At 44.5% G+C, this 17,842-nt stretch overlaps 1 protein-coding gene across 9 annotated transcripts in view; it reads left to right on the top strand.

The window, feature by feature from the left end:
* PPIP5K2 (diphosphoinositol pentakisphosphate kinase 2) overlaps positions 1-17,842 on the top strand; it is a 132,001-nt gene that overhangs the window by 66,722 nt on the left and 47,437 nt on the right. For all 9 annotated transcript variants that reach the window (XM_077289823.1, XM_077289840.1, XM_077289850.1 and 6 more), the window contains 7 exons: positions 1,647-1,732; positions 1,818-1,943; positions 4,035-4,156; positions 6,008-6,190; positions 6,796-6,937; positions 7,934-8,157; positions 10,247-10,374. In XM_077289823.1, the coding sequence (XP_077145938.1) occupies positions 1,647-1,732; positions 1,818-1,943; positions 4,035-4,156; positions 6,008-6,190; positions 6,796-6,937; positions 7,934-8,157; positions 10,247-10,374 (1,011 nt within the window). The remainder of the gene's footprint in view (positions 1-1,646; positions 1,733-1,817; positions 1,944-4,034; positions 4,157-6,007; positions 6,191-6,795; positions 6,938-7,933; positions 8,158-10,246; positions 10,375-17,842) is intronic.

The raw sequence follows: 17,842 nt of genomic DNA on the forward strand, positions 1-17,842 counted from the left end.
ATATTTTGATAGTGGATAAAGGGGGTGAGGACATCCCGATATTAGGGGAAGGTAGTAAGCTGACAGTGGTCTCACAGTTTAAGTATCTGGGTGTTCAGGTGTCTCTCCCTCTTTCGAGTTACGTCGATCTGAATCTGTCCCCATTGTTGGACAGGTTTAGAAAGAAAATAGGGGCGTAGTGCAAATTATATCTTTCAGTGGTGGGAAGGATAAACTTAATTAAAATGATTCTTATGCCCCAATTATTGTATGTATTGCATAATTCCCCCGTTTGGTTGCCCCGAAAATGGTTTCATACCATTAATTCTATATTTCTAGACCTTGTCTGGTGGAAGAAACAGCCAAGAATTAGGCTGGAATTGCTTCAGAGACCTAAAGATGGGGGGTGGGGGGACTGGCCCTTCCGAATCCCTGGATCTACTTTTTGGCAGCGCAGGGTCAGCAGATGAGAGGTTGGAGAGAGGAGAATGGGTTGGGCTCCGTCCAGCGGATTTTGGTTTGGTTGGTGGGAAGGGTCCCATTGGTTCAGGGCTTGGAGGCTGGGGGATTCAGGAGGTTTCGAACGGCCTATCCTACTTTGACATTGGTTCAAAAGGTATGGGAGGCAGATGAAAACTGTTGACATGAGAATTTATAGAGATATTCTGGTAGACTATGTCTGTGCGACAGGAGGAACAAAAGGGGTAGTCTCGGATATTTATAGGGATTTGTTACTGTATATACCTTTCTTAATAGAGTCCCTATTAAAGCAAAAGAGAAATGGAAGGAAGAGTTGCGAAGGATAGAGGAGGATAAATGGGAGGATATCATGGAGTATATTCCCCAATTATCATTAAGTGAGCCCAGTAGACTTTCGTAAATACATGTGCTTCAGAGAATATAGAACTCCAGATAGGCTATATAAGGCAGGGCTGAGACAGACATCCGAGTGTCCTAGGTGCCAGTCCGAGGGGGCAGGGATTCTACACATGTTATGGCAATCTACGTTATGGCTGTGCAATTAAGCGATCCTGTGATATATATTTTGGGATATGTGGAAGAGATCCGAGTTCCAACTCCTCATAAAGTGGCCATAGCTAGATTATTGTATGTTGTTCGAAAGCTAATTGCCAGGCACTGGTTGAGTGAGGTACCGCCGACTCTGCAGGAATTTTATAGACAGTCTGATATGGTTATTAGTGTGGAAAAGGGTATTAATGAAAAAAGGAAAAAAGTGTGAAAACTTTTGAAACACTTTGGAAACCTTGGATGGAGAGGACCTGATTCCAAGGAATGTGGCTTTATTATGTAAGCAATGTATGCTATTGTCCTATTCTTGTTTATAAAGGCTTTTTGGAAAGGGGGAGGTGAAGGTGGGTAATTGGGGGTTTTGTTTCAAAACTTTTTGTAAACATGTTTATTCACCTTTTTTGACACAACTGTTTTGTCTGTCAACTTGACTTCTGTTAATAAAAATTCTGATCTAAAAAAAAAAAAAAAAGATTCACTAAATAGTTTGCTTTACGCTCTATAAAAGTAATAAAAGAGCTAAAGCAGTTTGCTGATCAATGGCGTCTGTCTAAATATGAGTTGTATCATAATTGGTGAGAATTGCTTATCGTACATTTTTTCTTTTTACATGGAGTATTTTTTTCCTCATTCACCAGGTATGGCCACTTTTCTGGAATAAATCGTAAGGTTCAGCTAACATATCTGCCACATGGGTGCCCTAAGACGTCCAGCGAAGAGGAAGGTGAGTTTTGGTTGAGGAATAATGGATTCATATTCTAATTATGACATTGAAGAATACAGTCATAATGCAAAAATCCATTACACAGACTGTCGAAGAGATGAACCATCTTTGCTTTTAGTCCTAAAGTGGGGTGGTGAACTGACCCCTGCAGGCCGGATTCAAGCGGAGGAGCTTGGCAGGGCTTTCCGGTGCATGTATCCTGGAGGACAAGGTAATTGTACAGATTACCCTAGAATGCTGATAAATGCTCTCATCTGTAGGTAAAATGCTTACAGACAATAGATGCATTAGTGTGAACTGTGCTTTAGCTGTTGTGCCTGTATTGTATAGAGATGGGAAATAGGCTGCCAGAGGTACCGTATGTCCTTTCTAAAAGCTCTGACAATCTACTCCACTGGGGAAAAGATTTATTCCCACCTTGGAGTGTGCCACCATTTAGTAATTACTAGACTAGCTCAGTACTTGGTCCAACTGACCTAACAATCTGCCGTTCCTTTAAAGGAATCTGTCAACCATTTTTGCTATGTAATCTGAAGAGAGCAAGAGATAGAGGCTGAAGCACAGAATTCAGGGATGTGTCACTTGTCAAAGTGCGTGCATTTGTTTACGGACTGTGAAGGATTTATCACGAAGATTAAAATTGCCAGACTAGTCCAGCAATGCCTCCTTCCCCTGTGATAAGCACCTCACTGTCTATGGACTTTGTACACAGAGAGCCTGGTGTGGGCGGGGTCAGCTTGGGGTGTGGGCGGGGGTGTGGGCGGGGCTCGCTTTCTCCGCTTTGCTTCATTCTAAATCTAAAAGCTCTGATTGTGTCAGAACCACTGCACCCAGTAATCTGTGATACATCGTTGGATTCAACTTCTTTTTGCCTGCAATATGCTGCTCTCAGATGAGATGGCAAAACCTGCTGACAGATTCCATTTAATATGGCGGCAACCCCTTTAAACTGTTCTGCTTGGAGCACTACTGTAAGATGGAGGGCGATGACCTGCTAACACCCTCAAAAATAAAGTGACCATTCTTATTCTTTGTAATGCTGCTGCCATTAAAAGGTAAAAGTGAGCTATTCACTGTAGTACTCATTTAGGGCTGAAGTACTGGGCCATGTAGGTGGGTAAGTTGTGCGGCAGAATGGAAGACCTGGAGAATTAGCAGACTAGTTCATGGTGTCTGGACTTGCATATAGTATTATATTTGTGTACCCAGATATAAAGTCACACAACCCATATTAACCAACCGATCCCAAGTTCCCACATCGAAAAATATGATATCAATCCATAGTAGTCCTCCTAATTAAACACCCTTTTTTGAGGAAATTGATAAAGTAGGAATTTTGCAGTCAGTGAGTTTCATTTTAACTACTGAGCTAGTTTTCTTCTATGTTGCTACTCCCTATAGAGAACCTGTCATTTGCTTAAAAAAATAGTTGAATGACTTGTAAAAATCCTGCTTTGATTCTGCTACCTTTTTGTTTTTCAGTTTACTGCTGTTTTGCTCCATTGCAGAGAGATTCACATTTTTGGCTTTTAGAGCACAGTATGTGAAATCTCTGCTTGTAATGCATCTGAATGTTTCTTCAGAGTCTTTTTTTGGTGTGGGGGCGTGCACTTTTAAATCTCCCTCCAAAATGCTGCCAATCACGCTTCGGCAATATCTAAGACTAATAGTAGATCTGCTGCCGAGCTGTGCTTGACAGAGCCTGGGATGGAGGGGTGAAGACGTACGATCCTAAATAGATTCTGAGGAAACGCCCAGTAGCATTACATGCCGAGATTTCACATATTGCACTCCAAAAGCAATAATTGTGAATATCTCTGCAATGGAAGAACTCGGGGCAAACCAGAAAAATGTTGTAGAATCCGGACTGCGGGAATTTTTGCAAGGTATTAAACTCGCTGTGTTTGTACAAGTGACCGGTCCTCTTTCAGCAAATATTCTTGTAGAAATGTTGCTGAGAAACAGTCTTTCCTGCTGATCTCTTCCTAGTCCCCTTAATTTTGGTTGCCTAACAAAAAAGGTGAGTAGTTGGGCTTTATTGTTTGTCTCCCATTGCAGACCGAGTAGAGGGGGGAGGCTCCTGCTGCAGCCAGTTGCCTTACCGCCAGACTCAGGATGGTGAGAAGGAGGGAGAATTGCTTATGTCCTGTAACACATGGATATATAATTACTATCTCATAGTTTTGTTTCTATAGAGATATCTGGATCAGAATAGAGAAGGTTATTAAAGGAGGAACTGATGGGATTTTTCTATCTTAATTGTTCTTGTACGATGAATGTAATGACATATGCTGTTTCCTAGGAGACTATGCTGGATTTCCTGGCTGTGGCCTTTTGCGGTTACACAGTACTTATCGACATGATCTAAAAATCTATGCATCGGATGAAGGAAGAGTCCAGATGACAGCTGCAGCATTTGCAAAAGTATTTTGTTTTTGTTTTTTTATTTCGTTCACCTCCAATAACATTATTTTATGGCCTTAGTTGGCGATTACATATGACTGTTTTAAGCATCTCTCCAGCAATTGTTTTTTTTGTATTGCCCCTCCATTAGCCATCAACAATGTGTGTGCATATGTGATCCATGTAGCCCAAACCAGTGCAGCATGAATCCGAGCCTGGTACGTTTCTCTCTGAACCCATCTGGCATTTCAGGAAAAGTTTGCATATGTACAAGATGAGATTAGTCCAGTAGACCATCGGACGGCTTTTCTCTTCCGGTGCCTCTAGGTGACTGACAGGTCTCTCCCTACACACATGGCAGAGACCCGCCAATCAACTAGTGATGCAGGGAATAGCCGGCCTGATCTTCCAGCTGCAGAGAATAACATACCTAGTTGCCATCGTTCAGCCGGGTTCTGCCAGTGGTTTGCACAGCGTGACTCATGAGGCCGGTTCCCTTTCAAACACAGAAGTTGACGTTTGAGCCGGCTAGTCACAAGCACAATAGTCGTATGGGATAGAAGACGACCAGGGCAGAAAGGAAGACCGTAACGGGTATATATTCTGTTATTAGATACTATCTAATATGATATCACAGTTGTCTGCCCGGAGGGGATACTACAGAAATGACATGCAACCAAAAAGTAACGAAAACCGTTTATAAATGTACTAATACATACTGTATAATCAAGGTTAGACATGATAAAATGTTCAAGGCTAAAGACTGCACTAAAACACGTTGTGGGGTTTGGTAAAGCAAATCATAAGCTGCAAAATTTCGTAAAGTGAAGTAAAGAAATACTCAACATATTGCACAACTGACGAGAGTTCAGGTCAGAAGTGAGCAGTGCCAGAGAGTATGCAAACTGTCCTGCACGTCAGTAAGGTGATCCCCACGATGTGTACGTGCAGGAACAATGAGGCAGTGTTGAGTAACGTGGCATGTGCTCATCAGTGAATAACAAATCAAAAGGAGGTAAGTAATGGGAAATATAGAAGTATAGCCAAAATAACCTCCAATGAAATGTTCAAAGCAAGAGACACATATAGGTTAATGAAACATCAGGAGATACTGGTAAAAGATTGCAGTGAAAATTGCCAGAACATATATTAAGTAAATATAGACCCCACAGCATGAAGGACCCGATGCTCGTGGCTTTGACGAGGGAGTGGGGAAAGGTGAGTATCGTGGGTCATTAAACTCGAACGGTCCAATAAAATGAGCTCAATTGATATTTGCAGCAGCTTGACCTAGCTTGTGCGTGGGAAAGTGCTGACGTCACAATTCAGCCGGGTGGCACGACTTCTCAGAGCGTGCTATTTAGGAGGAGTCCGCATCGGCATGTGCTCCAGAGTGGCACACAAACTTCCCTCCTAGATAGGTGCCCTGGTGCTGTTGCCCTGATGCTCCGCCTTGGTGCTGTGCTTTGCCCTGGTGCGGTGCTTTGCCCTGGTGCGGTGCTTTGCCCTGGTGCGGTGCTTTGCCCTGGTGCGGTGCTTTGCCCTGGTGCGGTGCTTTGCCCTGGTGCGGTGCTTTGCCCTGGTGCGGTGCTTTGCCCTGGTTCTGTGCCGACTGTCATTCATTGCCGGGAGTGCACTATACACTGAACAGTGACTGAAGCCATGCTGGTGCCGCCCCATGACTAAAAGAGAAGCTACAGGGGGAATTAAGTTAATTTTTCTGCCAGCAGTGAGTCTCTCGGTGTGAGTGCCACACTGTTAGAACACTATTAACCCCGTCTCTTACATGACAGGTTTCCTTTAACCCGATGTTTTTGTGATTTGTATAATATATATATGTGGCTTATGTAATGTGTGTGGTTTTATTTCTAGGGTTTGTTGGCACTGGAAGGAGAACTGACCCCAATACTGGTTCAGATGGTGAAGAGTGCAAATATGAATGGCTTGTTGGACAGTGACAGCGACTCATTAAGTAGCTGTCAGCATCGAGTGAAAGCAAGACTGCATGAGATTCTTCAGAGGGATCGAGATTTTAGTGTTGAGGACTATGAGAAGGTAAATGGGAGGCTTCGTTCACAGGCATATTACCACTTTGTGAAAGTTTTGTATTTACTGCAAATGTCAGGACATGACCAGTCCTGGAAAAGCGGGAAACTGTTTCCTAAATGGTTCTTCCTGCTTTGCCATGATGTGATCTGGGTGAACTATATGATTACTGGTAAAACTTTAAGGGGTTGACTTGGCTGAAAAGAAATGTCTGCAGTCCGCTCTATGTGGCTGCAGACTGCCAAATGATGACAGTGTGCACACTGTCACGATTCAATCCCCTGTGTTGTTGCATACTTGTGGTCATGTATCGAATGGATTCGCTCTTCTCTCTAGGATAGGAGTGAGCTGAGCTGGATGAGACTAGTCATCGTACTTGACAGTATATGTACAAATTCATACATGTGGTCACATCACCACCTACCGGCATGGGAACCCAGGGAATCGTGACAGTGTGCAATGTCACAATTTGGCAGTCTGTAGACTTTTTCATTTCTGGCTGGACAGCCCCATTAATAGACAGGTGTCTTTTTGTTACATGTAGTGTACCAGTCATAATATAGTATATGGCCATGAAAACAAGCAAGTTAAATTTTCTTAATTTCTTCCATTAGCTAACTCCAACTGGGAGCATCTCACAGGTTAAATCAATGCAGATTATAAAGAATCCGGTGAAGACTTGTGACATAGTGTACTCTTTAATTCAAAGCCTGACAACGCAGAGCCGGCAGAAAATGGAGGATCCAAAATACGCAGGTATGGAAGTATACAATCTGTCACTTTCAGAATGATGGGCTTCAAAGATCCCATATTTCCTTGCCTTGGGGTTTTGTGCGGGGTAATGCAGCGGTAGCACACTTATGCAGTGATGAGGCAGTGACCCAGCAAAGTTCAAAGCAAAACGTCTCTTTAATGTTCAACTCATATAAACACCGCACACGGTATCCTCCGGATCACAGCCGGGCGCATATCCTCTGGATTACAGTCACTAAACACGCCAGTCTACCTCTGACCGGTTGCCGTGGGTGACTGGACCGCCGTGTTAATGTTTCTTTACTCACAGCATTACACAGTACACAATATCCTCCGGATCGCAGCCTGGAACCATATCCTCCACTTTACAGTCACTAAACACGCCAGTCCTCCTCCTGAGAACAGTTGCTGTGGGAGACTACACCGCTTTTCAGCTGCCTTGGTCAATTCGTTCCGCTGGCCTGTGTTGCCTCACACAGCATGGGGCTCAGCAGAGCCTCCTGCTCTGTACTCCTGCCAATACCAGACTGACACTGACTCTGAACCTGACACACCCAAACCCTATACTGCAGGGTATTTAACTTGAATATGTGGACTTCAGCCACATGGAAAACCCGGCCAGGAATGAAACGGACTGCACGACTACGATCCTGTAGACCATTTCAAAACACAAAAAGCCCAGAGCAGGTTTTCCCTTAATCTGCCTTGGACAACCAGCATGTCAAAGACCTATACTCGCTTTAGTCTGCATTGCAACCACAGCTACACCTGTGACTGCAATGCACTCTCATGGCCTAAATACTCCTCCGTGCGCATCCTGGGGGGAACATACAGTGACCCTCACATGTAACAGCGGAGAGTAGTCGCAGCTATAAGACGCCTGTCTGGTTTGATCATATGCATCTTATTAGCTCATGCATCACACATGTTTCGACACCTTTAGACAAAGTTATGTTTGTCATAACAAGCACTTGAATCATTTATCTTTTTAATCTACAGATATTCAACTTTATCACAGCGAGACCCTTGATCTGATGCTGCGCAGATGGTGCAAATTAGAAAAGGATTTCAAGACCAAAAATGGAAGATATGACATCAGCAAGATACCCGACATATATGACTGCATAAAGTACGATGTGCAGCATAACTACTCACTGAAACTGGAGAACACGATGGAGCTGTACAGGGTCTCCAAGGCACTAGCTGATATAGTTATCCCTCAGGTGGGTAGTATTCAGCCACACACAAAAAATTGTATGTGCAGATAACTTAACCCCTTACCAACACTGCCCTTACACAGCCCCATGTCCTGAAAAATGAATCTGTTACAGGTATCGGAAAATGGCAACACAAGAAAGTTGTTTGTTTTTTTGTTTTTTTTTACGAATTCCTCCATTTTTTTCACACTTAAAAAAAAACAAAAAACCACTATACGTGTTTGGTATTTATTCATCTGAAGAATCGTATTGCCTGGTCAAATTTACTGTATTAATTAGGACATGGTAAATAAAAAAAAATTGTGAAATTGCACTTTTTGTTGCAATTTCAGTGCACTTTGAATTATTTTCCCGTTTTTCAGTGCACTATGTGGTAGAATGAGTGCTGTTGTTCAAAAGTACAACTTGTCCTACAAAAAATCAAGCCACCATGCGGCTATATCGATGGAAATATATAAAAAGTTATGGAAGAAGGGAAAACACACAAGAAAATGGCCACTGCATGAAGGGGTTAAAGGCAAGCAGTTGCACTGAGCATGCTCTCATATCTGTAGTTAATCTGTTGTAGAACCGGAGCAGAGTCGTCCAACTGGGGCCAATAAAGTGTCGTGTTGACCTTTGTCTGTCCAGTGTAAAGGTACCGTCACATTAAGCGACGCTGCAGCGATAGCGACAACGATGCCGATCGCTGCAGCGTCGCTGTTTGATCGCTGGAGAGCTGTCACACAGACCGCTCTCCAGCGACCAACGATGCCGAGGTCCCCCGGTAACCAGGGTAAACATCGGGTTGCGAAGCGCAGGGCCGCGCTTAGTAACCCGATGTTTACCCTGGTTACCAGCGTAAAAGTAAAAAAAACAAACAGTACATGCTCACCTGTGCGTCCCCCAGCGTCTGCTTCCTGACACTGACTGAGCTCCGGCCCTAACAGCAGAGCGGTGACGTCACCGCTGTGCTTTCACTTTCACTTTAGGGCCGGCGCTCAGTAAGTGTCAGGAAGCAGACGCTGGGGGACGTGCAGGTGAGCATGTACTGTTTGTTTTTTTTACTTTTACGCTGGTAACCAGGGTAAACATCGGGTTACTAAGCGCGGCCCTGCGCTTAGTAACCCGATGTTTACCCTGGTTACCAGTGTAAAACATCGCTGGTATCGTTGCTTTTGGTGTCAAACACAACGATACACGGCGATCGGACGACCAAATAAAGTTCTGGACTTTATTCAGCGACCAGCGACATCACAGCAGGATCCTGATCGCTGCTGCGTGTCAAACTAAACGATATCGCTAGCGAGGACGCTGCAACGTCACGGATCGCTAGCGATATCGTTTAGTGTGACGGTACCTTAAGACAAGACTGTGCTTCTTATACTGTGCCCACCATTGGAAAAATTATATCGTATGTATGACTTAAGACACTGTATGGCTATACAATGCATGTGCAGGCGGTGTAAGTCGGGTAAAATTCCTGACATATAACTATAGGAAAAAGGATGTGCAAAGGGTGGTGTCATTGAGTTGTGCTGCTGATAAAAGCTCGATGGTCGAGATAAAATCAAAGGAATTTAATAGTACAGGTTTTACAAGTCAACGCGTTTCAAGGTTCTGCACGACCTCTTCATCAGGATAAAAAAACCTATATTGTAGGTCTGCTCCGTTGAAGTGGATAGGCCTAAACTGCAATACCACACACTCTGTGGACAGGGTTTTAGAAGAAATCAGCCATGTTGTTTAATAGTAGAAATGTCATATAATATAATTTCTAAAGCTGTCAGTGACCCCCAGCAGTCCTGGAGAGGACCATTACACCCTATGTTCATTTCATATGGAAAATATGATTAGGTACTTCTTTGTCCGGATGAAATGCAGTTAGTAGTAGTGACGATTCAGACTGCTAAAAATTACCCTTAAAATTACAAGAAAATAGGTCCAAATATATCCAAAAGTTGAATATTGTCTTTCTTTCTTTACAATAAGCTTTTATTTATTTTTGTACATAAAACTAGTACATCCATTTATAGGGTAGCCTGAGAATTTAACTGCGCCAATTCTTCAAAGTTCACATTATGATGCTGTTTTTCCATCGCTCATCGCAATGTAGGAATATGGAATATCCAAAGCCGAAAAGCTGGAGATTGCCAAAGGTTATTGCACCCCTCTGGTTCGGAAGATCCGCTCTGATCTGCAGAGAACTCAGGATGACGACACCGTTAATAAACTTCATCCACTGTAAGGAGCCATATGACTTATGTAATATAATTATATGTATTTATTATTCTTAGATTTTTATTTTTATTTAAATCCAACATTTTTTTTATTGAAATTTTTCAAATTAAGGACACTTAAACTACTTTCACACTGATCCGTCGGTACGGGCCCGTCGCAATGCGTCGGGCCGACGTACCTACGGACGCTGTGAAATAACTGCAAGACGTGGGCAGCGGATGCAGTTTTACAACGCATCCGCTGCCCATTCTGCAGTCCGGGGAGGAGGGGGTGGAGTTTAAGCCGTGCATGCGCAGTCGAAAATGGCGGACGCGACGCACAAAAAAGCGTTACATGGAACTTTTTTTGTGCCGACGGTCTGCCAAAACACGACGCATCCGTCGCGTGATGGATGCAACGTGTGGCAATCCATCGCAATGCGTCGCTAATGCAAGTCTATGGAGAAAGAACGCATCCTGCGGGCAACTTTGCAGGATGCGTTTTTTCTCCAAAACGACGCATTGCGACGTGCGCCATAAGACGCAAGTGTGAAAGTAGCCTTACAGACAAATATAATAAACGCTGCCCACCAACCCCTCCAATCACAGTACAACAAGTCATATCAAAGTGCAAAAGAGGCACAGTTCGCTAAAGGAGAAAATATCTTAGTTGGTTACTTGTTATAACAGAGATTAAATACGAGCCATCTCACCATATTTATCAGTAGTCAAGTCCTCAACATACCCCAGTATACACACAAAAGGAGCACGGACTATGAATCGAATAAACATTATTTATAATTTCCACAACGCCTTTCTAAAAAGGTTCCAGATTAAGATATTTTCCTTTCCAAAATTTCTTGCCATTGACCTTTTTTCTATAGGGCCTACTACTTTCCCATTTTATTTTGGAATGTGCTGGATACTTTCCCAACACCAGATCTAATAAAGTACTATATAATACTGAGATCAGACCACTAGAGTTATGCTAAGTAGTGATTCCGTGCATTATCATATTCTTAGGTATATGACCCTCCAGGATGAGTCCCTCTGCCTGAGATCAAGGTCTCAGCTGAAGGTATTTATAAAACTCATGAGTAGGTAACCCAAGCTCAGTTTGTAGTTGAGAAAATTCATTAATCAGGTCACCTACCAAAACATGGCATAGTCCATTTCCTAAACCCTTTTAACTGATCAAAAATAAAAAGCCGAGGGATTTCCCAAATTAAGGTAAACTGAGTTGCCCCTTGTAGATCTTGCAATTCTCTGACCTTCTACCGTAGCCGATGAATGAGAAATAGCGTTGGGAAGGAGTCTAACAAAACCCCCAGCCTATGAGCCACTAATATTTCATATTGCCTAGATGTTTTATAATGATGCTGAAGTAGAAGATGCTGTGCTGTTCCTCCCCACCCCCCACTACACTCCCCCATTTAGGATTGTCCCATGTTCTGATATGGTGGATTTGGGCTGCCATAAAATAAACCCACAGATTTGGAACTGCCAGGCCACCATCTCTTTTGTCTCTTTTAGAGATGGGCGAACTTGAGCCACGTGTTCAGCGTTCGTACCGGACATTTGCTGTCTGGTGCTAACTACCAAACACTGAGACAGTTTGCTTGCCCCAAATTAGTTCCCTGTACAGGAGATTAGTTTATAAAATTATCTCTAGGGTATTCAAGTAGGGAAATTGTGTAAGGCGTATAGCAGTAGAGACATCCACATCTTTTTAACTAAATTCGTGTGACCCAACACAGACAATAGCGATTTAGACCAGTTCTGCATTTTATGATTGACTTTTGTAAAAATTGAGGTTAAATTTAATCTTTCATAGTCGTTTATTTGCGTTGTTATATTAATGCCCATATATTTAAACTCAGAGACTACTCGTAATCCCTAATAAGCATAAAAAGGAACAGTGCCACCATTATCCAATGGAAGCAGACTGATGTACTCCAAGTAATCACTAAACCCGAACATCTCCCAAATCTCTCAATAGTCTCCATTGCCACGAGTAGGTGGAGACCTCTGCAAAAAACAATAATGCATAATCAGTATAAAGCGCCACCTTCACCTCTACAGTCCCTCTACAGAAACCCTCGGTACCAGGATGATTCCTAGTGATTGCGGCAAGAGGCTTAATAGTGCAAAGAGCAGGGGAGACAGCGGGCAACCCTGTCTGGTGCGTCTACCAAGTCCAAAAGTGGGGGAAAGCTGTCAGTTAACCCATAATCTATCTAAGGCCTCCCATACAGCAGCTTTATCCACAAGATGAAAACGGGGCCATACCAAGCTTCACTAGGACTACCCACAGGAACTCCCATTCAATAGTTACAGCCTTGGCCGCGTCCAATGAGCATATGACTGTAGTCTCTGCATTTTCCACTGGTCGCTGAAGAGTAAAAGTAATCTGTCAGTCAGGCCATCTTTGTGTAGTATCCTGAAATAGAGCTTGGGCAGCCCTTTCAGGATATGTAACTTTTAAACTTTTATTCCTGTACATGCCCCCCCTGCCATAAAATACTACACAGAAATGACCTGACTGATTCCCTTGAAGGTGTACTTGGCGAGTGTTAACATCTATGGATCTAGCAGACATGAAACCTGACTGGTCAATATGCACCACACTGGAAATAACCTTGGCGAGTCTGATGGCCAGTACTTTCCTGATGCTCTTTGTAATACGATAAGTCGGGGAGAAGTCGGTCCTTACCCGGTTTAGGTATAAGTGATATTACTGCTTCTTGCATTGTTCCGGGTAGTAAATGCTGTAGCAGTATATCCTCACATTTCTAATAGATCTCTTTAGGGAACCCATCCTAGCCTGGAGACTTTTTTTTTTCCATAGAGGCCTCTGCAAGCTGTAATTCTTTGAGTTGGAGAGGACTATTTAAGCAATTACTGTCAGCCTCTGAAGGTCTGGGGAGATCCACCTCATTCAAGTATGTCAAAATCTGTTCTATTTCTAAAAGAAGCTTGGTCCTATAAAAATCCTGGTAGAATTCTGACAAGATGTTTTGTATCTGGTCAGATTTCTTGCCATACCCACTTTTTCCCTTAAGGCCCCTATAAAGTAGGAGCTTGAGCATTTTCAATCACTGGTAGTAAGTGTCCCACTTTTTTCCCTTCCCCCATAATGGCACACCTGAGAGAGGGGATCCGCCCAGTCAGGACAGGAAACCCTACTGAAAATAAAAGGGCGGTACCTGTGTCGCTTCAGTTGGGTTTTCTGTCCTGACAGGGACCCTCGTGCTGAACACGGCGGAGAAGTTTCCACTTACCCAGTACCCGTCCCGGCGTGGAAGAACAGGCAGCGCCTGTGCGTCGGTGTTCGGGTTCTGGATGCACCGTCCGCAGGTCCTCCGGGGTTCTGCGTCCAAGCGGGTGTCCGTTCAGCACGGTCGGATGGCCGGGCTCCTTCCGTGGCTGCCACGCCGCCCTCCTCTCTCTGCCGGCGTCGACGGGTGTCAGATCCAAGATGGCGGCATCCATGAAAAAAACGCCGGCCAGTGGAAAAGGACTCCAGCGGCGCGGCAGAGGGGAGGGGCCACCATTGGGCATCGGAGGAGGCGGGGAGTGCAGTAGATCCCCCATAAAAGGGGGCATGACCACAGAATACGCGCTCATGCCCAAAAGCTTCATCATGGAAGTGGGGCAACAGGAGCAGCAGCCGCCGTCACATCAGCAGCAGCATCAGCAGTCCTACTGGTAGCCCTAACATCGGCCAGTAGGGTAGGTGATTTACAAGCTCTGTCGATATGCCCTCCTTATACTCAGGTTTTTGACGACAGGATAATTCGAAGACCAGACCCGGCGTATCTCCCCAAGGTGGTCCTAAAATTCCATAGGAGTCAGGAGATTACTTTACCATCGTTTTGTAATAATCCTAAAAAATCCTGGGGAACAAAAGTTCCATATGTTAGATGTAAGAAGATCTATGTTACAATACATGACCTTGACTAGTCACTGGAGGAAAGACCAAACCCTATTTGTAGCCTTTCAGGGTAGTAAAAAAAGGGTGTGGGGTAGCAAAAGTACCATTGCTAAATGCATCAGGGAGGCCATTAGTCTATCCTATTCTGCGAGTGACACTCCGTTTTCCTGATGGCATCAAGGCTCACTCCACCAGAGCCGTGGCTACCTCCTGGGCAAAGAAAGCTGAGGTATCGATTGACCAAATTTGCAAGGCCGCTACCTGGTCCTCACCCTCAACCTTTTTCAAATGCTACCGGCTAGACCTTTCCTCCTCTGCTGACCTAACCTTTGGTAGAAGGGTACTTCAAGCGGTGGTCCCTCCCTAAGGTTTCATTCTACAAAAGTCTCTCAGGTGTGCCGTCATGGGGGAAGGGCAAACACCAAGGTTACTTACCGGTAGCCGGTTTTTCCGGAACCCATGACGGCACCTGTATATTCCCCCCCCCCTTTATCACCTTTTCGGTGTGCACTATAGTTTTGGGTGTTTTTAGTTCATATGATGTGGTGATGGATTTGCCATGTGTACTAACCAGGAGGGGCCTCTCATGCTCTGAAAACCAACTGAAGCGAGGGAGAGGTACCACCCTTTTATTTTCAGTAGGGTTTCCTGTCCTAACTGGGCGGATCCCCTCTCTCAGGTGTGCCGTCATGGGTTCTGGAAAAACTGGCTACTGGTAAGTTACCTTGGTGTTTCCCCCTTAGAAAAAAAACCTGTTGATGACAAAACGTGCTTTTATTCTTGCCTTTTTTGCTCACATGCACATTGTGTGCCTTTGCGCCTCCTTCCAACTTGGCAAATCCCCCCACTGTTCCAATTAAAACAAACTGTTCCTCTGTATTTTAACACCATCTTGGAGGAATTCCCCGAACTGTCTGGTGTTGGGTTTCGATCCACTAATAGTCTGAATCAGTACCCCTCTTAAGCATGCCTTCATGGCATCTCACGTAATGTTACACAAAGCTGAGTTATTGTTTTCCTGAAAATAATATTTAAGAGTGGATGATGCCAGATCATAATGTATGATTTGGATCCAGAAGGATTCACTGCCCGTAAAACCAGAGATGTTATAGGTAACATACGTAGGGACGTCGCTAGAGGCGAATGGCCGGAGAAGACTCTAGGCAGATACTTCACGGAGACTACAAGAGGAAGACTATGTTCTGAGCCTAAGATCAAATTCATATCTGATGGTGTTTCATGAGACTAAAGGTACCGTTACACTAAACGATTTACCAACGATCACGACCAGCGATACGACCTGGCCGTGATCGTTGGTAAGTTGTTGTGTGGTCGCTGGAGAGCTGTCACACAGACAGCTCTCCAGCGACCAACGATGCCGAAGTCCCCGGGTAACCAGGGTAAACATCGGGTTACTAAGCGCAGGGCCGCGCTTAGTAACCCGATGTTTACCCTGGTTACCATTGTAAATGTAAAAAAACCAAAAACACTACATACTCACATTCCGGTGACTGTCACGTCCCTCGCCGTCAGCTTCCCGCACTGACTGTCAGTGCCGGCCGTAAAGCACAGCACAGCGGTGACGTCACCGCTGTGCTCTGCTTTTACTTTACGGCCGGCACTCACAGTCAGTGCGGGAAGCTGACGGCGAGGGACGTGACAGACATCAGAAGGTGAGTATGTAGTGTTTTTTTTTTTTACATTTACAATGGTAACCAGGGTAAACATCGGGTTACTAAGCGCGGCCCTGCGCTTAGTAACCCGATGTTTACCCTGGTTACAAGCAAACACATCGCTGGATCGCTGTCACACACACCGATCCAGCGATGACAGCGGGAGATCCAGCGACGAAATAAAGTTTCAAACGATCTGCTACGACGTACGATTCTCAGCGGGGTCCCTGATCGCTGCTGCGTGTCAGACACAGCGAGATCGTATGTATATCGCTGGAACGTCACGGATCGTACCGTCGTAGCGACAAAAGTGCCACTGTGAGACGGTACCCTTAGACTAACAGGAGATTTCCCTTTTTTTGGGATATTTAACACGCCATAGGTCTGTCAATGACCTTTGCAATAGTAATTCACTAAACTGGGACCTAGAAGTCTGCAGCCTGATTTGGTTTACTCCTCTCCCAATGTGGATGAATAATGTTACTAAAATATCCAATAATGAGAACAAGGTCAGCTGGTATTCGATCAATAAATACCGCTGTCACCTTCATCACGGAATTATTATAGGGAGAAGGAATATAGACGGCTATCAAAAGAATTTCCTTGGAGTTTTTTTTTACATTGGTCACCAGTGAATCTACCTTCCCCCCCCCCCCCCCTCAGTTTTCGTCAGGGGGTGCAGGGAATATTCCTCAGCTCTTATAGGTACCGGATCGCAGGGGCCCAGTGCAGTCTTCTGCAGGCCTGTGTCCCCGGAGCTCTCCTGCTGTACGACCGCTCACATGCCCACAATTATACAGGTCCTTCTCAAAAAATTAGCATATAGTGTTAAATTTCATTATTTACCATAATGTAATGATTACAATTAAACTTTCATATATTATAGATTCATTATCCACCAACTGAAATTTGTCAGGTCTTTTATTGTTTTAATACTGATGATTTTGGCCTACAACTCCTGATAACCCAAAAAACCTGTCTCAATAAATTAGCATATCAAGAAAAGGTTCTCTAAACGACCTATTACCCTAATCTTCTGAATCAACTAATTAACTCTAAACACATGCAAAAGATACCTGAGGCTTTTAAAAACTCCCTGCCTGGTTCATTACTCAAAACCCCCATCATGGGTAAGACTAGCGACCTGACAGATGTCAAGAAGGCCATCATTGACACCCTCAAGCAAGAGGGTAAGACCCAGAAAGAAATTTCTCAACAAATAGGCTGTTCCCAGAGTGCTGTATCAAGGCACCTCAATGTTAAGTCTGTTGGAAGGAAACAATGTGGCAGAAAACGCTGTACAACGAGAAGAAGTGACCGGACCCTGAGGAAGATTGTGGAGAAGGACCGATTCCAGACCTTGGGGAACCTGAGGAAGCAGTGGACTGAGTCTGGTGTGGAAACATCCAGAGCCACCGTGCACAGGCGTGTGCAGGAAATGGGCTACAGGTGCCGCATTCCCCAGGTAAAGCCACTTTTGAACCATAAAGAGCGGCAGAAGCGCCTGACCTGGGCTACAGAGAAGCAGCACTGGACTGTTGCTAAGTGGTCCCAAGTACTTTTTTCTGATGAAAGCAAATTTTGCATGTCATTCGGAAATCAAGGTGCCAGAGTCTGGAGGAAGACTGGGGAGAAGGAAATGCCAAAATGCCTGAAGTCCAGTGTCAAGTACCCAGTCAGTGATGGTGTGGGGTGCCATGTCAGCTGCTGGTGTTGGTCCACTGTGTTTCATCAAGGGCAGGGTCAATGCAGCTAGCTATCAGGAGATTTTGGAGCACTTCATGCTTCCTGGCACCTGCTCACAGTGCCAAAACCACTGGTAAATGGTTTACTGACCATGGTATTACTGTGCTCAATTGGCCTGCCAACTCTCCTGACCTGAACCC

This window comes from Ranitomeya variabilis, chromosome 1, assembly GCF_051348905.1.
Source record: "Ranitomeya variabilis isolate aRanVar5 chromosome 1, aRanVar5.hap1, whole genome shotgun sequence".
Classification (NCBI taxonomy): domain Eukaryota; kingdom Metazoa; phylum Chordata; class Amphibia; order Anura; family Dendrobatidae; genus Ranitomeya; species Ranitomeya variabilis.